General features: G+C 39.8%; 1 protein-coding gene across 2 annotated transcripts in view; it reads left to right on the forward strand.

The window, feature by feature from the left end:
- Positions 1-24,004, forward strand: part of TRPM6 (transient receptor potential cation channel subfamily M member 6) — a 174,667-nt gene that overhangs the window by 12,561 nt on the left and 138,102 nt on the right. The window contains exons 2-3 of one of the 2 annotated variants that reach the window (XM_043487140.1): positions 11,333-11,421; positions 12,279-12,444. In XM_043487140.1, coding sequence (XP_043343075.1) covers positions 12,436-12,444 — 9 coding nt within the window. In that variant the 5' untranslated portion in view covers positions 11,333-11,421; positions 12,279-12,435. Of the gene's footprint in view, positions 1-11,332; positions 11,422-12,254; positions 12,445-24,004 lie in introns of those variants that run through there. The other variant, XM_043487141.1, reaches the window with a different exon arrangement.

The raw sequence follows: 24,004 nt of genomic DNA on the forward strand, positions 1-24,004 counted from the left end.
CTGCCCTAATTTTTAAGATTTCTTTCCTTCTACTAATCCTGGGGTTCTTCATTTCTTCCTTCTCTAGTTGCTTTAGGTGTAGAGTTAGGTTATTTACTTGACTTTTTTCTTGTTTCTTGAGGTAAGCCTGTAATGCTATGAACCTTCCTCTTAGCACTGCTTTTACAGTGTCCCATAGGTTTTGGGTTGTTGTGTTTTCATTTTCATTCGTTTCTATGCATATTTTGATTTCTTTTTTGATTTCTTCTATGATTTGTTGGTTATTCAGAAGCATGTTATTTAGCCTCCATATGTTTGAATTTTTAACAATTTTTTTCCTGTAATTGAGATCTAATCTTACTGCACTGTGGTCAGAAAGATGACTGGAATGATTTCAATTTTTTTGAATTTCCCAAGGCTAGATTTATGGCCCAGGATGTGATCTATTCTGGAGAAGGTTCCGTGTGCACTTGAGAAAAAGGTGACGTTGATTGTTTTGGGGTGAAATGTCCTATAGATATCAATTAAGTCTACCTGGTCCATTGTGTCATTTAAAGTTTGTGTTTCCTTGTTAATTTTCTGTTTAGTTGATCTATCCATAGTTGTGAGTGGGGTATTAAATTCTCCCACTATTATTGTGTTACTATTAATTTCCTCTTTCATACTCGTTAGCGTTTGCCTTACATATTGTGGTGCTCCTATGTTGGGTGCATATATATTTATAATTGTTATATCTTCTTCTTGGATTGATCCTTTGATCATTATGTAGTGTCCTTCTTTGTCTCTTTTCACAGCCTTTATTTGAAAGTCTATTTTATCTGATATGAGTATTGCGACTCCTGCTTTCTTTTGTTCTCCGTTTGCGTGAAATATTTTTTCCCAGCCCTTCACTTTTAGTCTGTATGTGTCTCTTGTTTTGAGGTGGGTCTCTTGTAGACAGCATATATAGGGGTCTTGTTTTTGTATCCATTCAGCCAGTCTTTGTCTTTTGGTTGGGGCATTCAACCCATTTACATTTAAGGTTATTATTGATAGGTATGGTCCCATTGCCATTTACTTTGTTGTTTTGGATTCATGTTTATACAACCTTTCTGTGTTTCCTGTCTAGAGAAGATCCTTTAGCATTTGTCGAAGAGCTGGTTTGGTGGCAGCACCCAGTTTGTAGCAGGTACTTAATAAATGATGGCATTTGGCTTCCTCACACACGCTGTCTCCTTGAAGGCATTTGCTGGTGAGGAATGTTTTTCTCTCCTCCGAAGGCATTGCAAGTGGAGTAGAAGTTGATAAACCAGATGGCATCTTAGTAGAAAGGGTGGGAAAATATAAGACATGGAATGGTCTCCACTTTCCTTTAGATAGCCTGTTACCATAGTGACCTGTGAATTGTCTGTAGCTATGAGGGTAGATGGAGCAATGTATGTTCTTCCAATCTGAGACATATCCTGCTTGAGTTCAGTTTCCAGCTCTAGGCCTCATTCCCTTTCCCAGTGTCCTGCCTTCCCTGTTTCTTTTGAACTCAGATGTAATTCCTTATCTTTGCTCAAAATGTCAAATATGAAGAGTTCATTACTGAGGGACTTCTCTGCAACCGAGCACCAACTCACCATTCTGGGTGAGGATGAAATCATTTCAGGTAGGACTCAATTAGCATCTTAGGTTGGTGCCTAATGCTGGCACTAGGGTTACTGCAGCTGTATCGAAGCATGAAGAGAGATACTTGATTTGATCATATAAAAATAATGCTGATTTCAGGCACTTGCATTTTATCATTTAGGTCTAATTATTTTGTAACATCATGAGTATGGCTATCATTAACTGACTCTGAGTCAACTGAACATAAGCTATGATTGTCTGTACATGTGTTTTTATTATGCTTTAATTATAGTAACCTAGAAGGAAATGGCAGCCCACTCCAGTGTTCTTGCGTGGAGAATCCTAGGGACGGCGGAGCCTGGTGGGCTGCCGTCTATGGGGTCACACAGAGTCGGACACGACTGAAGCGACTTAGCAGCAGCAGCAGCATAATATTCATAATAAAAATAGGTAGTGATACTGTATGTCACTCAAAATAGTTAATATTGGGCTTTGCTGTATTATGGAAATTATACAATCCTTTCTTGAAAGTTTCAATACATATTTGAATAGTTAATGTTATAAAATATTGACTACAGTCTCTGTGCTGTACAGTATATCCTGGTAGCTTGTTTATTTTGTACATAGTAGTTTGTACCTGTTAGTCCTCTGCCCTTATCTTGCCCCTCCGTGTCTCCCTCTCCCCACTGGTAACTAGTTTGTTCTCTGTGTCTGTGAGTCAGTCTCTGTTTTGGTGTATTCATTTGTTTATTTTTTTTCCACATGTAAGTGATAGCACACAATATTTATCCTTCTTTGACTTATTTCACTAAGCATAATAGCCTACGGGTCTTCCATTTTGTTACAAATGGCAAAATTTCATTATTTTTTATGGCTAAATAATATTCCTTTGTGTGCATGTGGAATATATATCTTCTTTATCTACTCATATGTTAATGGACACTTATGTTGCTTCCATATCTTGGCAATTGTAAAAATGTTGCTGTGAACATTGGGGTGCACACATCTTTTCAAATTAGTGTTTTTACTTTCTTCAGATGAATAACCAGGAGTGGAATTATTGGATCCTGTGGTGGCTCTATTTTTAGTTTTTAAACAGTTTTTACTGGAATATAGTTGATTTACTTACAATGTTGTATTTGTTTCCGGTGTACGGCAAAGTAAATCAGTTACACATATACAGGATCCATTTTTTCTGTTTAGATTCTTTTCCCATGTAGGCTTTTACAGAATATTGCGTAGAGTTAACTGTACTATCGCGTAGGTTCTGATGAGTTATCTGTTTTACATACAGCAGTGTGTATATGTCAATCCCAATCTTCTGTTTGTCCTTTCCCACCTTATCTTCTGGTAACCATAAGTTTGTCTTCTACATCTGTGACTCTACCTCTGTTTTGTAATTAAGTTCATTTGTGCCCCTTTCTTAGATTACACATGTAAGCAATATTGTTTAATATTTGTCTTTCTGAATCTGACGTAATTCACTCAGTATAACAATCTCTAGGTCCATTCATGTTGCCGCAAATGGCATTATTTTGTTCTTTTTATGGCATATAATATTTCACTGTATATATGTACCACATCTTCTTTATCTATTCCTCTGTTGATGGACATTTAGGTTTCTTCCATGTCCTGGCTATTGCAGATAGCACTGCACTGAATATTGGGGTGCAAGTATCTTTTCAAATTATTGTTTTATCCAGGTATATACCTACGAGTGGAATTGCTGGATCATGTGATAGTTCTATTTTTACTTTGTTGAGGAACCTCCATGCTGTTTTCCATGGTGGCTGCACCAATTTACATTCCCACCAAGTGTGGATAAGGATTTCCTTTTCTACATATTTTTTCTAACATTTATTATCTGGGATCTTTTTCATAATAGCCATTCTGACAGGCATGAGGTGATCGTTCACTGTGGTTTTGATTTGCATTACCCAGATGGTTAGGATGTTGAGCATCTGTTCATGTGCTTGTTGGCCATCTGTATGTCTTCTTTGGGAAAATGACTGTTCAGCTTTTTTGCCAATTTTTTAATCAAATTATTTATTTATTTTTTCGTATTGAATTGTATTTACTCAGTTGTGTCTGACTCTTTTGTGACCCCAAGGACTACAGCACAGCAGGTTTCCCTGTCCTTCACCATCTCCTGGAGAATCCTCAAACTCAGGTCCGTTGAGTAGGTGATACTATCCAGTCTTCTAATCCTCTGTCATCCCCTTCTCCTGCCTTCAGTCTTTCCCAGCATCAGGATCTTTTCTAATTAGTTGGCTCTTCACTTCAGGTGGTCAAAGTACTGAAGCTTCAGCTTCGGCATCTGTCCTTCCGATGACTGTTTAGGATTGATTTCCTTTAGGATTGACTGGTTTGATCTTGCCGTTCAAGGGACTGTCAAGAATCTTCTCCAACACCACAGTTTGAAAACATCAGTTCTTCAGAACTCAGCCTTCTTTATGGTCCAACTCTCACATCCATACATGACTACTCGAAAAACCATAGCTTTGCAGACCTTTGTGTGCAAAGTAATGTCTCTGCTTTTTGTACACTATCTAGGTTTGTCATAGCTTTTCTTCCAAGGAGCAAGTGTATTTTAATTTCATGGCTGCAGTCACTATCTACAGTGATTTTCGAACCCAAGAAAATAAAGTCTGTCACTGTTTCCATTGTTTCCCCATCTATTTGCCATGAAGTGATTGGACTCGATGCCATGATGTTAGTTTTCTGAATGTCGAGTTTTAAGCCAGGTTTTTCACTCTCCTCTTTCACCTTCATCAAGAGACTCTTTAGTTCCTCTTTGCTTTCTGCCATAAGGGTAGTGTCATCTGCATATCTGAGGTTATTGATATTTCTTCCAGCAATCTTGATTTCAGCTTGTGCTTCATCCAGCCCTCCATTTCGCATGATGTACTCTGCATGTAAGTTAAATAGGCAGGGTGACAATATACAGACTTGATGCACTCCTTTTCCAGTTTGGAACCTGTCCATTGTTTCATGTCCAGTTCTAACTGTTGCTTTTTGACCTGCATACAGGTTTCTCAGGAGGCAGGTAAGGTGGTCTGGTATTCCCATCTCTTGGAGAATTTTCCACAGTTGTGATCCATACAGTCAAAGGCTTTAGCATAGTCAATGAAACAGAAGTAGATGTTTTTTTTGAATTCTCTTGCTTTTTCCATGGTCCAATGGATGGTGGCAGTTTGATCTGCGGTTCCTGTCTTCTCTAAAACCAGCTATACATCTGAAAGTTCTTGGTTCATGTACTGTTAAAGCCTAGCTTAAAGGATTTTGAGCATTACCGTATTAGCATGTGAAATGAGTGCAATTTTGTGATAGTTTGAACATTCTTTGGCATTGCCTTTCTTTGGGATTGGAATGAAAACTGACCTTTTCTAGTTCTGTGGCCACTGCTGAGTTTTCCAAATTTGCTAGCATATTGAGTGTAGCATTTTAACAGCGTCATCTTTGAGGATTTGAAATAGCTTAGCTGGAATTCCGTCACCTCCACTAGCTTTTTTTGCTGTGATCTTTCCTAAGGCCCACTTGACTTTACACTCCAGGTTGTCTGACCCTAAGTGAGTGATCACACAATCATGGTTATCTGGGCCATGAAGATCTTTTTTGTATAGTTCTTCTGTATATTCTTGCCATCTCTTCTTAATACCTTTTGCTTCTGTTACATACTGCTTCTGTCCTTTATTGTGCCCATCTTTGCATGAAATGTTCCCTTGGTATCTCTAATTTTCTTGAAGAGATTTCTAGTCTCTCCCGTTCTATTGTTTTCCTCTATTTCTTTGCATTGTTCACTTAGGAAGGCTTTCTTAACTCTCCTTGTTGTTCTCTGGAATTCTGCATTCAGATGGATCCCTTTCCTTTTCTCCTTTGCCTTTTGCTTCACTTCTTTTCTCAACTATTTGTAAGGCCTTCTCAGACAACCGTCTTGCCTTTTTGCATTTCTTTTTCTTGGGGATAGTTTGATCACTGCCTCCTATACAATGTTACAAATTTCCATCCATAGTTCTTTAGGCACTCTGTATATCAGATTTAATCCCTTGAATCTATTTGTCACTTTTACTATATAATCATAAGGTATTTGATTTAGATCATACCTGAATGGTCTAGTGGTTTTCCCTACTTTCTTCAGTTTAAGTCTGAATTTTGCAATAAGGAGTTCATGATCTGAGCCACAGTCAGCTCCCAGCCTTGTTTTTGCAGATTCTACAGAGCTTCTTCATCTTCAGCTGCAAAGAATATAATCAATGTGATTTTGATATTGACCATCTGGTGATGTCCATGTGTAGAGTCATCTCTTATGTTGTTGGAAGAGGGTGTTTCCTGTGACCAGTGTGTTCTCTTGGCAAAACTTTGTTAGACTTTGCCCTGCTTCATTTTGTACTCCAAGGCCAAACTTGCCTATTATTCCAGGTATCTCTTGACTTCCTACTTTGCCTTTCAGTCCCTTTTGATAAAAAGGACATCTTTTTTTGGTGTTAGTTCTAGAAGGTCTTGTAGGTCTTAATAGATCCGTTCAACTTCAGCTTCTTCGACATCAGTGATTTTGGCATAGACTTCAATTATTGTGATACTGAATTGTTTGGCTTGGAAATGAACAGAGATCATTCTGTTGTTTTTGAGATTGCACCCAGGTACTGCATTTTGGACTCTTTTGTTGACTATGATGGCTACTCCATTTCCCCTGTGGGATTCTTGCCCACAGTAGTAGATATAATGGTCATCTGAATTAAATTCACCCATTCCCATCCATTTTAGTTCACTGATTCCTAAAATGTTGATGTTTACTCTTGCCATCTCCTGTTTGACCACTTCCAATGTATCTTGATTCATGGACCTAACATTCCAGGTTCCTATGCAGTATCGCTCTTTACAGCATCGGCCCTCACGTTCACCGCAGACCCATCCACAGCTGCGCTGTTTCCTCTTTGGCTCAGCCTCCTCATTCCTTCTGGAGCTATTTCGCCACTCCTCTCCATGTCATACTGGGCACCTACTGACCTGTGAGTTCATCTTTCAGTGTCATATCTTTTTGCCTTTTCATACTGTTCATGGGGTTCTCAAGGCAAGAATGCTGAAGAGGTTTGATGTTCCCTTCTCTAGTGGACTACGTTTTGTCAGAACTCTCCACCATGATCCGTCCATCTTGGGTGGCCCTACACGGCATGGCTTATAGTTTCATTGGGTCAGACAAGGCTGTGAGCCAAGTGATCAGTTTGGTTATCTTTCTGTGACCGTGGTTTTCTTTCTGTCTGCCCTCTGATGGATGAGGATAAGAGGCTTGTGGAAGCTTCCTGATGGGAGGGACTGGCTGTGTGAATTGTAGGAGCTGTTTATATATTTTGGATGTTAACCCCTTATCAGTGGTATCATATGCAAATATTTTCTCTCATTCAGTAGTCTTTTCATTTTGTTGATGGTTTCCTTTGCTGTACAAAAGCTAAGTTTTTAAGTATCATTTGTTCATATTTGCTTTTGTTTCTGTTGCCTTTAGGAGACAGATCTAAAAAATATTCCTACAGTTTATGTCAAAGAGTGTTCTGCCTATATTTTTTTTCTTGGAGTTTTATGGTTTCTGGTCTTACATTTTTGCGTTTAGTGCATTTTGAGTTTATTTTTGTATATGTTGTAAGAAGTGCTGTAATCTCAGTCTCTTGTAGCTCCTCAGTTTTCCCAGAACCACTTATTAAAGAGACTTTCTTTGCCATTGTATATTCCTGCCCCTCTTCTGGTAGATTAATTGACCATAAGTGTGTGGGTTTATTTCTGGGATCTCTGTTCTGTTCCATTGGTCTTGTGGCTGTTTTTCTGCCAGTAACATACTACTTTGTTTGCTATAGCTTGCACTATAGTTTGAAGTCTGAGAGCATGATAACCTCTAGCTTTGTTCTTTCCTCAAGATTGCTTTGGCTTTTTGGAGTCTCTTGTGGTTCCATATAAATTTTAGGATTATTTTTTCTAGTTATGTTAAAAAATGTCATGAGTATTTTGATAGGAATTGCATTAAATCTGTAGCTAGCTTTGGTCTGTATGAATATTTTAACAATATTAAATCATTAATTCATGAACACAGCATATCTTTCCATTTCCTTGTATCATTTTTCAATTTCCTTCATCAATATCTTATAATTTTTAGAGTATAGGTCTTTCGCTTCCTTGGTTAAGTTTATTCCTAGTGATTTTATTCTGTTTGATGTGATTTTAAACAGGATTGTTTCTTTGATTTCTCTTTCTAATAGTTCATTTTCAGTGTATAGAAAAGGAACAAATTTCTGTATATTAATCTTATATCCTGCAGTGTTGCTGAATTCATTTATTAGATCTAATAGCTTTTTGACATAGACTTTAAGGTTTTCAATGTAAAGTATATGTCATCTGCAAATAGTGACAGTTTTACTTCTTCCTTTCCAGTTTGGGTTCTTTTTATTTATTTTTCTTGTATGACTGCTGTGATTAGAACTTCCAATACTATGTTAAATAGAAGTGGCAAGAATGGGTGTCATCTTTTTCCTGATTTTATAGGAAATGCTTTCAACTGTTCACCATTGACTATGATGCTGCTGCTGCTGCTGCTAAGTTGCTTCAGTCGTGTCTGACTCTATGTGACCCCATAGACGGCAGCCCACCAGGCTTCTCCGTCCATGGGATTTTCCAGGCAAGAGTACTGGAGTGGGGAGCCATTGCCTTCTCTGGACTATGATGTTAGCTAATGGGTTTGTCATAAATGGTCTTTACTATGTTGAGATCAAATTGCCAACATCCGCTGGATCATCAAAAAAGCAAGAGAGTTCCAGAAAAACATCTATTTCTGCTTTATTGACTATGCCAAAGCCTTTGACTGTGTGGATCACAATAAATTGTGGAAAATTCTGAAAGAGATGGGAATACCAGACCACCTGACTTGCCTCTTGAGAAACCTGTATGCAGGTCAGGAAGCAACGGTGAGAACTGGACATGGAACAACAGACTGGTTCCAAATAGGAAAAGGAGTACGTCAAGGCTGTATATACTGTCACCCCGCTTATTAACTTATATGCAGAGTACATCATGAGAAACACTGGGCTGATGAAGCACAAGCTGGAATCAAGATTGCGGGAGAAACATCAATAACCTCAGATATGCAGATGACACCACCCTTATGACAGAAAGTGAAGAAGAACTAAAGAGCCTCTTGATGAAAGTGAAAGAGGAGAGTGAAAAAGTTGGCTTAAAGCTCAACATTCAGAAAACTAAGATCATGGCATCTGGTCCCATCACTTCATGGCAAATAGATGGAGAAACACTGGAAACAGTGGCTGACTTTATTTTGTGGGGCTCCAAAATCACTGCAAATGGTGATTGCAGCCATGGAATTAAAAGACGCTTACTCCTTGGAAGGAAAGTTATGACCAACCTACACAGCATATTAAAAAGCAGAGACATTGCTTTGTCAACAAGAGTCCATCTAGTCAAGGCTATAGTTTTTCCAGTAGCCATGTATGGATGTGAGAGTTGGACTATAAAGAAAGCTGAGCACCAAAGAATTGATATATTTGAACTGTGTTGTTGGAGAAGACTCTTGAGAGTCCCTTGGACTGCAAGGAGATCCAACCAGTCCAGCCTGAAGGAGATCAGTCCTGCGTGTTTTGAAAGACTGATGTTGAAGCTGAAACTCCAATACTTTGGCCACCTGATGTGAAGAGCTGACTCATTTGAAAAGACTGATGCTGGGAAAGATTGAGGGCAGAAGGAGAAGGGGACGACAGAGGATGAGATGGTTGGATGGCATCACCGACTCGATGGACACGGGTTTGGGTGAACTCCAGGAGTTGGTGATAGACAGGGAGGCCTGGCCTTCTGTGGTTCATGGGGTCGCAAAGAGTCAGATACGACTGAGTGACTGAACTGAACTCAACTGATGTTGAAATACGTTCCCTTTATATCCACTTTGATGAGAATTTTTTATTGTTAACAGATGTTGAATTTTGTTAAATGCTTTATGTTTCTCGAGATGATCATGTGATTTTTATTCTTCCTTTTGTTAATGTGGTGTATCACACTGATTGACTTGTGGATATTAAACCCTCCTTGTATCCCTGGAATAAGTCCCATTTGATCATGCTGTATGATCTTTTTAATATATTGTTGGATTTGGTTTTCTAATATTTAGCTGAGTACTTTTGCATCTATGTTTACCAGAGATATTGGCCTGTAATTTTCTTTTTTTATAGTCTCTTTGGTTTTGATATCAGGGTAATGGTAACATCATAGAATGAATCTGAGCATGTTGTGTCCTCTTTAATTTTTTTGTGTAGTTTGAGAAAGATAGATATTAGCTTGTATTTATGTGTTTGGTAGCACTTCTCTGTGAAACTGTCTGGTCCTAGACTTTTTGTTTTCTGAGTTTTTTGATTACCAGTTCAATTTCACTGTTAGTGATTGTCTATTTCTTCCTGATTCAATCTTGGCAGATTTTATGTTTCTAAAAATTTATCCATTTCTTCTAGGTTGTCTAGTTTGTTAGCATATAGCTGATGGTAGTATTCTCTTATGATTTTTTAATCTCTGTGGTGTTAATTATAATTTCTCTTCTTTCTTATTTTGTTTATTTTGGTCCTCTTTTGAGACTACATATTTTTAATACTTCCCTGAGGTAGTGTTTCTTGCCCTTTCCTTTGTGTGTTATTGTCCAATTCAATTAAGGATCTGATGAACCCTAAGCATGTTTTCCCCAGAAAAATACACACAATTCTAAAATTTACATATAATTCAGTGTGTTCCCAGAATCCCTTAAATTGTAGGCTAAGAACTTCAGTTTTGGAAGATTTGTTTGTTTTGCTTTTGCTTTTTTCATGTGCTTGTTGGTCACTGTTCTTTTGTAAAACTGAATAATGATGAATTTCAGTGCTTATGATCCAGGCACTATCATAAAGATAAGCAATGAAGATGACTTAGAGCTTGTGTTTTGGGAGTGGGGGGAGAGGGAATTTTCCTTCAACTTTCTAGCTGTTTGTTACAGCCCAACAAAATGAAGTGAAGGTGTGGTAGTTAGAACTGTAAAGTGCTCAGCGTTTAGGCATGCAGTGAATATTGAAAACTAACTCAGAGTGCCTGTTAAATTTCAGACAAAAGCAATAGAAAGTTGCAGACGTAAAAACTAGTTGAGTTTATTTGGAATTGTTTTACAGCATTGTAACTGTTCAAACTTGGTTTCTTTGGTGGTGATGCAATTGAATTCCTAGAAGAAACTTAACAATTCGTGGAAAATACCTCAGGAAGGGTGATATGAACTCTGAGTCATCAATCTACTTCTAGTTCAGCAATCTAAGGCTATGAGGAAAATGAGGTTTATAGTGTAATAAACACAACTGACAATGAGCTCTTACACTCTTTACTCAGCACTGTATTTGAGACCCAGTTTCAACTTTCCTAGGCCAGTTGACAGGAAATGCAATGCACCATCTACTTCACCCTGTTGGTGGAGTGAAAGCCCTCCTAAGGGAAACCGTGCATCTGTGTTATCACCTTAGGCTCCTACTCACAAATACTGCACCGAAGCTTGTCTAAATAAATCTCTGCCATTTCTTCCTCATATGTGGGTGAGTTTTCTTTTTTCTTTTACAAGTATTTATGAAGGACAGATTAGGCAGTAATGCTATTCATGACAATCATTTTAAAGAAAAAAAATCCTTTGGTGACTATCTAATGCTTCCAAATTATGTACACCTACCTATTAATTAGTTCTTCCTCATTTTTCCATGTCCCTGGTTTCCAGAAGAGTTGAGAACTGGCAGTTCAAAAGGACACTGAAGCTTTAGACACAAGAATGGCTTGGAAGAGAAACAAGGCTGAGAGAACACGAAGGTATTGCTATGCTAAGCTAAGCTAAGCTAAGCTAAGTCACTTCAGTCGTGTCCGGCTCTGCGCGACCCCATAGACAGCAGCCCACCAGGCTACCCCGTCCCTGGGATTCTCCAGGCAAAAACACTGGAGTGGGTTGCCATTTCCTTCTCCAATGCATGAAAGAGAAAAGTGAAAGTGAAGTCGCTCAGTCGTGTCTGACTCAGCGACCCCATGGACTGCAGCCTACCAGGCTCCTCCATCCACGGTATTTTCCAGGCAAGAGTACTGGAGTGGGGTGCCATTGCCTTCTCCGAAAGGTACTGCTAATATTACTTATAAAACTTTGGATATTTTTTCTATTTTTTTTTTTTTTCCACATCACGTGCCATATGGGATATTAGTTACCTGACCAGGGCTCAAACCTGTGGCCTCTGCAGTGGAAGTGCAATGTCTTAACCACTGGATCATTAGGGAAGTCCCCAAACCTTGGAATTTGAAGAAAATGGATCTTTCTTTTAAGGGGGTGATAAAGAAATTAAAAGTAAGAAAAAGCCTTTTATAATCATAGTTTTAATAAAATAACCACTAACAAAGTTGGTAGAGGTTCTAAATACACTTTTATTTAACTAAGGAACTAAATGCTGGCTCAGAAGGACAGTGTATTCACTGTGCACATGTCCAGGGTTGATAAGGTTCCCTTAGCCAGTTTCCTACAGCTGGAGAGCTCAAGCAGATGACGACAACAAGAGTGTTAATCATTTTCCCGATTCCCAGGCAATCTTAGTCACAAGTTCCTGCTAAAAGTGAAATCAGCCCCTTGGGTTTAAAAGCAGCTGAAAACTTTTTCCTCAGTTCACGTTGGAATTTCTCCCTTTCAGGTTAAGCACATGGAAATTTGTTTGGCAACTCTTTTTACATCACAGTTTCCATTACTTGCTCCCACAAACTGGGGTTTATCTGATTGTGTGGTAGATGGAAACCTCAGGATAAAATTCAATGGCTGAAGGTTGAGTGAAATTTATCCTGGCCGTGGTTATGAAGAGGGTAAGTGACTGGACCTCTTTGTTGCTCTTGAGTTTATTTTCTCATATGCTAGATTTTATATACTATAAAATGCAAAAGGCATAATCTTGCATTTATAGTCAACCATTTAAATGTGTTTGGTCATTGTTTTTAAGTGATCACAGGCCAAAACAAAGAATTTAAAACACACAATTAGGCATTCATGCCAAACAAAATTGTTTCATTTTCCTCCTAAAAATAATTGTCTATTAACTATGCAGTTTATTTGGTTAATTGAACTGTAATTAAAATGTCTTTCTACATTGATGGAATGTTGAACTGTTTAGTAAGTAGACTGGAGACAGTTTTAAGTGATCAAAAAGATAAATAATTTTGATTATTGGAACTAGTCAAAGCAGGAACTGAATGGAACATCTGGGGGGATACTTCAAATGTCAGATACTCTAGCAGAAACTTATTTTATGGCTGTGTGTTTTTATTTAGCAAGATGATTTTATTTTCTTGTTTCTTGAAATCAATTTGAAGTTAGTCATAACAGTTTTATAAATGAAACCTAAACAGATATTTCAATTATTGTTTTTCTGGAAAAATAAAGAATGATATTTGGGTATAACAGAAGTACTTTCATTAGAAGAATACTGACTTTTCTTTCACATTTCAATTGTGGTGACCTTTTATTTAAAAAAAAAAAAAAAATCCAGAATTTCTCTTTTGAGGCCCAGAACAGTCCTGGGCACATAGAAGACTTTGTGGGATTAGCTATTGATTATTTGTCTAGTTTTAAGTCTGCACGTACATTAATGGATACCAGAATATATCTTCTAGTCACTTGTATAAAACTTTATTCAGTACTCAATAAGTCAGTGATGAATTTAAAAGGAAGTAGAAAAGGGTCTTTATCTGAAAGGAATTTAATTTGCCTCTTTCCCACTATAAACCAAATCTTTCCATTTTGGAGAACTTTAATACTTTTCTTCTGAGTGTTGGAAAAATTATGGAAAATGCCGCCTATTTTTTACAGCAACAGCGCATCATTCCTGTCCTATGATCCTTTCTGTCCTCAATATCCAACACAGGGCTTCACACACAGTAGGATGGCATTGTTGCTGAGTATTCTTTCCACAAATTTTATGCAGTTCTTAACTGTTTGGGGTTGATTTTGTAGATCTTTTTTCTTCTCTTGTATTTCTTGACTATATAAGGTTTAAAAAATTAAAAATTAAAATTAGAAAAAAAAAAAAAAGGAAAAATCCACAGAACTGCATAAGCCCAATGTAGAAGCAGAGGTTTATAACAACAATAAAAAGTGTGACTGAGGAAAAAAAAGCTCAAAAGCTTAATTGGGTTTCTTAGTGCCAATAAAATAGACAACTACAATGGCAGGGAGTCGGGGAAGAAAGGAAAAGAAAAAAAAAATCCTAAAGAATCTACAGAACAAGTAAAAAAATAAGAATAATAAATGTTTTTCTTGAGTCAGTGGTGTCAGAGTCTTTCCGTCGCTGGGAATCACAGTCCACCTCGCTTCCCTAGGAAGCCCTCCACCACTGTGCTGATCTCTGGCCCTGCTGTGGGGGCAGCTCAGATTCTAATCTGTTCCTACTCCTGTGTGTTCTTCCCTCCAGTGTCCACAGCTATCAGAGCTAGTGCGTTTTCTTTTGTGGGAGCTCTCAGTGACCTTTCATATATTCCATAGACACAGAGTCTGCCTAGTGGATTAATCATGTGGATTTAATCTGCAGCTTGTACGGCTGGTGGGAAGGTTCTGGGTCTTCTTCCTTAGTCACTCTGCCCCTGGGTTTCCATTGTGGTTTTATTCCCACCTCTGCATGTGGGTCGTCCATTGCGGTTTACTCCTGAGGCTGCCCTGGAGGGCTTGGGTTTGCCCCTGTGAGGGTCATGTTGGAGGTGGTGCAACTGCTTGGGTCACAGGGGTTCTGGCAGCACCAGGTACTCAGAGGAGTTGGCGGTTAGGGCAGCAGGAAATACAGTGCTTGAGAAGGGTATGGCAACCAGTATTGGCCAATACGCTCCAGTGTTCTTGCCTGGAGAACCCCACTTCCTGACAGAAGCCTGGCAAGCCACTGTCTACAGGGTTGCAAAGAGTCCGACGCAATGGGAAGCAACCCTGGGTGCACAGACGCAAGACTTTTTTTGCCTGTGGCAGCTCTGCCCCAGTGAGAGTTGAGTATGAAGGTGGCATAGCTGCTTGGCTTGTGGGGACCCTGGCGGCGCCAAGTGTGCAGGGACACGGACTGCCTCCGCTGCAGGAGTTATGGCCCTCGCAGAGTCTTTTTTTGAGCCTCTTGTAGCTGGTGATCAGAAGGTCTCTCTGGCCTTTCTCCGTAGCTCCGCCCATTCAGGCACTTAGAGGGTTTCCTTGCCTGGGGTCCTTTGCTGTTGTTCGGCGCTTCAGGCACATAGAGGGGGCCCCCCTGGCTGGCGTCCTACCTAAAAGGGCACCCTGGGTGGGGTCCTACTCTGTAGTTCAGTGCGTCAGGCATTTGATGGGTCAGCCTCTCTATTGTTCAGCTAACTGATGCTGGCATGTGGGAAGAGAGAGACTATGGTGATGGCTCCACCCCCTACGTGTGACTCAGCAGTATCACCCTGCTTCCATGGCTGCCTGGCTTTCCTTCACTTGCGTTTCCCACCACAATCTCCTCCCTCAAATCCCCTCAATCTGTCTCTCTGCAGTCAACAGCAGCTCTTGCCCTGGGATTTCTCCACAATCCCTAAACTCCAGCTCCCAGCCACTGTGCCCTCCAGGGGACCAGCTTTCATGTCCGGGGTATGTATGGATGTGGCAAGGACTGTCTGATTCTCATTCCATTTAGGCTGCCACGGATCACTTGTTTCACTCTCAGCCTTAAATGTTTCTCCTCTGACTCAGACAATTGCCCCGATGTGGGGATTGGATCCCTGCTTCAGTTCCCCCACTGGCCAAGGGCAGGTCCAGTCCTATGAACACTCCTGTTTTCCCCCCTAGGTCCTTCATCTTACCAAGTTTTGCGTGGTTCTATATATTCTTTTCTGCTGGTCAGGTCCTCCTGTCCACTCTCAGATGGTGTTCTCATGCGCTTCGGTGGCTGAAGGTGTATTCCTGATGTATCCATGGATAGAGATGCACTCCACGTCCACCTGCTCCTCCACCATCTTGTTCTCCTGCAGTTCTTAATCATGGCATATTGCTGTCATCCCTCCTCCCTCCTCCGAGGCTGAACATTGTATTCCATAGACACTTAGTACATTTGTTGAATGAATGATTGGTAATTGACTCTGGCATGTAATTTCTGTGAATATGGGTGATAAATTGGGTTCTGAGGGAGATGAGTAAAGGCTGTATCAGTTTGGGATTCTTCTGGTTGTCAGTGACAGAATACCTGACTAAAATTGGCAGAAGCAGAAGCAAAAGGGAGTTTATTGGCTCATATAGCAGTTTACTGATGCACCTGATTTGAGAAACAGCTAGACACTATGGCAAAAAGCGATCTGTCTTGTCTCTCTTTCTCTTATTTTGTTCTTAGGCTTTCTCTTTGAGGTTATAGAATAGCTGCCAGAATCTCCAAGAACCATTTTGTCTCAGATTCCAATCCAATGGGAAAAAAGTAAGTGTCTTTCAGCAATCCTGGAAAACATGAAAGTTCCTCAGAGTGGGCCAAGAGTGACGGTAGCCAGGAGAGTTACTGTCCTGGTTTCATGAGCTTCTGGGGTCCAGGGGTAAAGCCTCGAACAGGACAGCTGAACTGAAGATGGGGAAAGGAGAGTCCCCTAGTAAAAATCAAGATTGTTGCCACAAGAAAGGGGAATAGCTACTTGAAAATTACACAACAAATGTCAAACGCAAGGTAAGAGGATTACTTCATTCTCTTTTTTTCCATTCTCCTTAACATAAATATATCCAAATATGAGTAAATAATGGCTGAGAGAACTCAATTAACTCTAACTCTATAAGGATGTGCATATAGGTACTAACTGTTAAAAAAGAGAAAGCAGCTGGAAAGACAGAAGAAGAGGGCTTCTGAGTTGTTTGAACCCAGAGTCCCATCTAGAACAGTGACCCTGAAATTTGCTCTATATTGAAATTATCTGGGGGTAATTCTGATGCTCAGGCCATTCCTTATAAAACATACCCTTATAAAGCTTCAGCACTTTTAGGCTCTGAGGTGTGTCGTATTAAATGCAAGTTGGAGACCCAGTAGTCAAGGGAGATATCATGGAAGATTTAGTATGGTTTTAAAGGTACTTGAAACTGTACCTTGGATATAATAGATCCGCCATAAAAACCTGATAATGATTTAAAAGAGGAAAAGAACATGACCGGGCAAAGGTGTGTGTGGGGATATTTGTAAACTGTTTACTGTGTGTCTGCATCATGTTCAACTCTCAGTATACATTTCTCACTTATCTTCTTAGTCAAGATTTAAAAAAGCAAAACTCAATGTACAGTGAGGAAATAAAGGTTCAGTAATGCAAAGTAACTTGGCAAAAGGTCAACCAGTAAGTAAAACAGGTCTTTTGGGCTCCAGATTATATACTCTTTCACAATACCACAATCTGTGACAAATTGCAGATGTCAGGCATGAGTTTAAAGGGGAGCTCAGCTGTTGGGTGTAGCAAGTAAATTTACCTGACTAAAGAATAGAGTATAGACCAGGCATGAAGGCAGTACTGAGAAATGGACAGACGTGGCCTCATCTACAGCACAGGTTGGGAAACAAGGACCTGTGTGCCAAGTCCAGTCCACCACCTGTTTTTATAAATAATATTTTCTTGGAACACAGCCACATTTGTTTTCATATTATCTATGGCTGCTTTTGTACTACCATAGCAGACCTGAGTAGTTGTGACAGATACCATATGACTTATAAAGTCTAGCCAGCACTTTACAGAAAAAGTCTGACCTAGAGTTTGACCTAGAGTTTATGTTTTCAGGTGATAAGCAGTTCTGAGACTGGATTAGATTGCCATTAGCAGTCTAGGACTGATAATGCTTGTGGCTGTGTGAGTAGGATTCTTCTTTACACGCCAGTCAGCATGGCTGCTATCCAAAAGTCTACAAGCAATAAATGCTAGAGAGGGTGTGGAGAAAAGGGAACCCTCTTACACTGTTGGTAGGAATGCAAACTAGTACAGCCACTATGGAGAACAGTGTGGAGATTTCTTAAAAAACTGGAATTAGAACTGCCATATGACCCAGCAATCCCACTTCTGGGCATACACACCGAGGAAACCAGATCTGAAAGAGACACGTGCACCCCAATGTTCATCACAGCACTGTTTATAATAGCCAGGACATGGAAGCAACCTAGATGCCCATCAGCAGATGAATGGATAAGGAAGCTGTGGTACATATACACCACGGAATATTACTCAGCCATTAAAAAGAATTCATTTGAATCAGTTCTAATGAGATGGATGAAACTGGAGCCCATTATACAGAGTGAAGTAAGCCAGAAAGATAAAGAACATTACAGCATACTAACAACATATATATGGAATTTAGAAAGATGGTAACGATAACCCTATATGCAAAACAGAAAAAGAGACACAGATGTACAGAACAGACTTTTGGACTCTGTGGGAGAAGGCGAGGGTGGGATGTTTCAAAAGAACAGCATCGAAACATGAATATTATCTATAGTGAAACAGATCACCAGCCCAGGTTGGATGCATGAGACAAGTGCTCGGGCCTGATGCACTGGGAAGACCCGGAGGAATTGGGTGGAGAGGGAGGTGGGAGGGGGGATTGGGATGGGGAATACATGTAACTCCATGGCTGATTCATGTCAATGTATGACAAAACCACTACAATATTGTAAAGTAGTTAGCCTCCAACTAATAAAAATAAATGAAAAAAAAAAAAACAACCAAAAAACAAACAAAAAAAACCTCCATTCATTCATTCAGTTAACATTTACTGAGCATCTACAAGGTGCCTGACTTTCTGAACTCAGTTGAAATGCAGTGCAATAAATTCTACAGTGAAAAATAGGATTCCAAAATAAGATATATTTTCTCTCTGCTTCTAGGTTACATGAGGGCAGGTTTTGCTTCTGTTTTTACTCATCATCATGGTCTCAGCCTAGTAGACAGTAGAGGGGTCACTAAACTTTTGATGATTAAAAAAATGATCAATTAATGTGGTAGAGGTAAACGTAGGATGCCAGAGAAACATAGTTAACCCAAGCTGATAGAATGAGGTCAAGTTATGAAGCTGAAGAGGTGGAAGAAGTGAAAGGACAGAAGGCTACAAATTGGAGAGGGAAAGGAGCAGGGAGGAGGGAGGGCTTATAGTGGGAGTTCACTGAACCCATCTTGGGCGAGGTCTATCACTGTGGGAATGGAGAGAAAGAGAACTATGATCCTGAGCAGCATTTGCTGACAGATTTGATGTGATAATATAACACAGAAAAATCTATTCAGTTCCCAAATCAAAACCCTACAGAAGCTTCCTGTTGCCGACAGGATAAAATCAAGATTACTTGGTGAGACCTTGAAGTCATCTACAGTTTGTTCTCTGTTGGTTTAATAGTGAAAGTGAAAGTCACTCAGTCATGTCTGACTCTTTGCGACCCCATGGATTATACAGTCCATGGGATTCTCCAGGCCAGAATATTGGACTGGGTTGCCGTTTCCTTCTCCAGGGGATCTTCCCAACCCAGGATCAAACCCAGGTCTCCTGCATTGCAGGTGGGTTCTTGACCAGCTGAGTCACCAGGGAAACCCAATAATGCTGGAGTGGTGGCCTATCCCTTCTCTAGCGGATCTTCCTGGCCCAGGAGTTGAGCTGGGGTCTCCTGCATTGCAGGCAGATTCTTTACCAGCTGAGCTACCAGGGAAGCCCCTGCTTTAACCATACTGCCCTTAATTCCTTACCTCAGTTCCCACCATCGAGTTTTATGCTTTCTGATTATGCTTTATTCAGTCTTGACTTTGTGCCTTGTAAAAAGACATATCCCCACTTGGGATGCCCTTTTCTTTCTCTCTGCCTCCTACTCATTATATCAGAAGTAAAATACACCTAGACTCTTCTTTTTTTCTTTTTGGCCTCACCACATGGCCTGCGGGATCTTACTTCCCCCACCAGGGACAGAACCCATGCCTCCTGCAGTGGGAGTGTGAGTCTTAACTACCAGAGCGCCAGGGAGGTCCCGCAGGCAGACTTGACGTATTCTCCCACCTACTCCAGTCCTCACTGCATGTCTTCTCCAGACCCCCCATGCTAACATCCACTTCTCATCTTCAGACACAAAATCATACTGCCTAGGACTCTTTTGAGCTGTTTTGTGGGTTAATGCTTTACATCCATCATGAGAATGAAGGGTCCTGGGAAAAGCGGTCATAAAATGTTTCCCACACGTCTTCTGAGTGCCCAACAGTACTTTGTGCACACTTGATATTTAAGTAGACACTTAAATACTTACTGAGTAAATAAATGAGTGAGTCAGATGAATGAAAAGTTATGAGGTTAGATATGCTGCTAAAAAAGGAAGTCAAAGAATGGATAATAACAAGAGGAGATGCTAATAGCACAAGGAAAATAAATAGTACTTTGTGGTTTGAAGTACTCTCAAAAAGTACAGGTTTTGAGGGAAAATATTTAAATTTACTTTAAAACATTATAGTAGAAATTCAGATGTGGAAAAATAAGCTTATATACTTCTCAGTTTAGGGTACTTTATCATAATCTATAAGATTTTTTAAAAAAAATCTGTTTATTTCTGTGTCCCTCTTTATCTCTATTCCTATTGTCATTACTCTATGGCAGCCATTCTAGTTCAGTTAATGTGTGTTCTCTTTTTATATCAGTTTTTGTAAACTGTGTATTTTTTGTTTTTTAGTACATGTTTAAAACATATATTCTGTAATGCCTAATGGATCTCAGTTTGTGTTCTTTTTTCACTAAGTGGTAAAGTTTTAAAGATCTGTACAAATTGCTACCATATAGATCTGTTGTTTCTACATGAGGCATCATTATGAATTCACCACATTTTACCTATTTACACCTCCAGTGATAGAAAGCATATTAAAACCTCATATTGTTTCTTCATACATCTAGTGTGAGAGTTTATTTGGGTTATATCTCCAGGAATGGCATTTCTGGATCACAGAGTATGTATTATTTAATTTGACTAAGAAATACTAAATTTTACTGCAGAATGGTGACATTAGTTTATATACATGTCCCCTCTTCTCAGCCCCCTCCCTTTCCAAATAAAGCCTCTTTCACTTTAAAAAAAAAAAAAGAAGAAAAGAAATCTGCCTGTGGGAACCTTTCCAGGCTCTGTGTCAGGGTTTCTATAAATTGGTACTTGGGTGCAATCTCAAAAGCAACAGAATGATCTCTGTTCATTTTCAAGGCAAACCATTCAATATCACAGTAATCCAAGTCTATGCCCCAACCATTCTTCTATGTGAAAGAAGCTGAAGTTGAACGGTTCTATGAGGACCTACAAGACCTTCTAGAACTAACACCAAAAAAAGATGTCCTTTTCATTGTAGGGGACTGGAAAGCAAAAGTAGGAAATCAAGAGTTACCTGGAGTAACAGGCAAGTTTGGCCTTGGAGTACAGAATGAAGCAGGGCAAAGGATAACGGTTTTGCCAAGAGAACGCCCTCTTCCAACAACACAAGAGATGACTCTACACATGGACATCACCAGATGGTGAATACCAAAATCAGATTGATTATTTCTTTGCATTCGAAGATGGAGAAGCTCTATACAGTCAGCCAAAACAAGACCAGGATCTGACTGTGGCTCAGATCATGAACTCCTTATTGCAAAATTCAGACTTCGATTGAAGAAAGTAGGGAAAAACCACTTGACCATTTAGGTATGACCTAAATCAAATACAGTGGGAGTGACAAATAGATTCAACGGCTTAGATATGATAGACAAAGTGCCTGAAAAACTATGAGCGGAGGTTCAAACATTGTACGGAAAGTGGTGATCAAAACCATCCCCAAGAAATAGAAATGCAAAAAGGCAAAATGGTTGTCTGAGGAGGCCTTACAAATAACTGAGAAAAGAGAAGCTAAAGGCAAAGGAGAAAAGGAAAGATATGCCCATCTGAATGCAGAGTTCCAAAGAATAGTAAGGAGAGAGAAGAAAGCCTTCTTAAGTGAACAATGCAAAGAAATAGAGGAAAACAACAGAATGGGAAAGACTAGAGATGTCTTGACAAAAATTAAAGATACCAAGGGAACATTTCATGCAAAGATGGGCACCATAAAGAACAGAAATGGCATGGACCTAACAGAAGCAGAAGATACAAGAAGCGGTGACAAGAAGACACAGAAACTATACAGATCCTCAAAGATGATGCTGTTAAAGTGCTGCACTCAACATGCCAGCAAATTTGAAAGCTCAGCAGTGGCCACAGGACTGGAAGAGGTCCGTTTTCATTCCAATCCCGAAGAAAGGCAATGCCAAAGAATGTTCAAGTTCAGTTCAGTTCAGTAACTTAGTCGTGTCCAACTCTTTGCGACCCCATGGACTGCAGCACGCCACGCTTCCCTGTCCATCACCAACTCCCAGAGCTTGCTCAAACTCATGTCCATCGAGTCAGTGCTGCCATCCAACCATTTCATCCTCTGTCATCTCTTTCTCCTCCTGCCTTCAGTCTTTCCCAGCTGGGAAAGATTGCTGGGAAAGAATGTTCAAACTACCACATAACTGCATTCATTTTACACGCTAGCAAAGTAATACTCAAAATTCTCCAGGCTAGCCTTCAACAGTACGTGAATCGAGAACTTCCAGATGTTCAAGCTGGATTTAGAAAAGGCAGAGCAATGAGAGATCAAATTGCCAACATCTGTTGAATCCTAAAAAAGCAAGAGAATTCGAGAAAAACATCTACTTCTGCTTTATTGACTACGTAAAGCCTTTGACTGTGTGAACCATATCAGTGGAAAATTCTTCAAGAGATGGGAATACTAGACCACCTTACCTGCCTCCTGAGAAATCTGTGTGCAAATCAAGAAGCAACAGTTAGAACCAGACATGGAACAACTGACTGGTTCCAAATTGGGAAAGGAGTACTTCAAGTCTGTATATTGTCACCCTGCTTATTTAACTCATATGCAGAGTACATCATGAGAAATGCCGGGCTGGATGAAGCACAAGCTGGATTCCAGATTGCCAGGAGAAATATCAATAAGCTCATATTATGCAGATGACATCACACTTATGGGCAGAAAGTGAAGAGGAACTAAAGAGCCTCTTGATGAAAGTGAAAGAGGAGAGTGAAAAACCTGGCTTAAAACTCAACATTCAAAAAACTAAGATCATGGCATCCGGTCCCATCACGTCATGACAAATAGATGGGGAAACAATGGAAATAGTGACAGACTTTATTTTCTTGGGCTCCAAAATCACTGCAGATGGTGACTGCAGCCATGAAATTAAAAGATGCTTGCTCCTTGGAAGAAAAGCTATGACAAACCTAAACAGAATATTAAAAAGCATAGACATTACTTTGCCAACAAATATCCATATAGTCAAAGCTGTGGTTTCTCCAGTAGTCATGTATCGATGTGAGAGTTGGACCATAAAGAAGGCTGAGCGCTGAAGAATTGATATATTTTAACTGTGGTGTTGGAGAAGACTCTTGAGAGTCTCTTAGACTGCACGGAGATCCAACCAGTCAATCCTAAAGGAAATCAATCCTAAATATTCATTGGAAGGCCTGATGCTGAAGCTGAAGCTCCAATACTTTGGCCACCTGATGTGAAGGGCCAATTCATTAGAAAAGACCCTGATGCAGGGAAAGATTGAAGTCAGGAGGAGAAGGGGACGACAGAGGATGAGATGGTTGGATGGCATCACTGAATCGATGGACATGAGTTTGAGCAAACTCCAGGAGATGGTGAAGGGCGGGGAAGCCTGGTGTGCTGCAGTCCATGGGGTCACAAAGAGTCGGACATGACTGAGCGACTGAACAGCAAATGAGAACTTCTTCTTATCTAGTTCTCTAATTTTTGCTAGACTAACACAGTTAAAACTGATATCTCGTCATTTTAATATGTGTTCCGTTGTTTATTAATGAGCTTCAATATCTTCAGTTTATTTCACTTTCTTCCATAAATTGTCTGATTTTGAGATATTGTCTGTTATTTACTAAGGGAATTATTTTGCTTGTTAATTTTTTAAATGTCTTTTTGGATCCTTTATTTTTATTATTAAAAATTTTTTCTTTTTAATTGATTTTTGGCTGTGCTGGATCTTCATTGCTGTGTATGGGCTTTCTCTAGTTGCAGAGAGTCGGGGCTACTCTTCATTATTGTACATAGCCTTCTCATTGTGGTGACTTCTCTTGTTGAGGAGCAGGGATCTAGGTGCATGGCCTTCAGTAGTTGCAGCTTGTGGGCTCACTAGTTGTGGGTGCATGAGATTTGTTGCTTTGCAGAATGTGTGATCTTCCCAGATCAAGGATCAAACCTGTGTCCCCTGCATTGGTAGGCAGGTTCTTAAGCACTAGACTACCAGGGAAGTCCTGCTTGCCGATTTATAATTATAGTAAATGTTTACTAAAACATTTTTAAACCAAGAAAATTAGCTTAAGTTGTAACATTGAATTAC

Source organism: Cervus canadensis, chromosome 14, assembly GCF_019320065.1.
Source record: "Cervus canadensis isolate Bull #8, Minnesota chromosome 14, ASM1932006v1, whole genome shotgun sequence".
Lineage (NCBI taxonomy): Eukaryota > Metazoa > Chordata > Mammalia > Artiodactyla > Cervidae > Cervus > Cervus canadensis.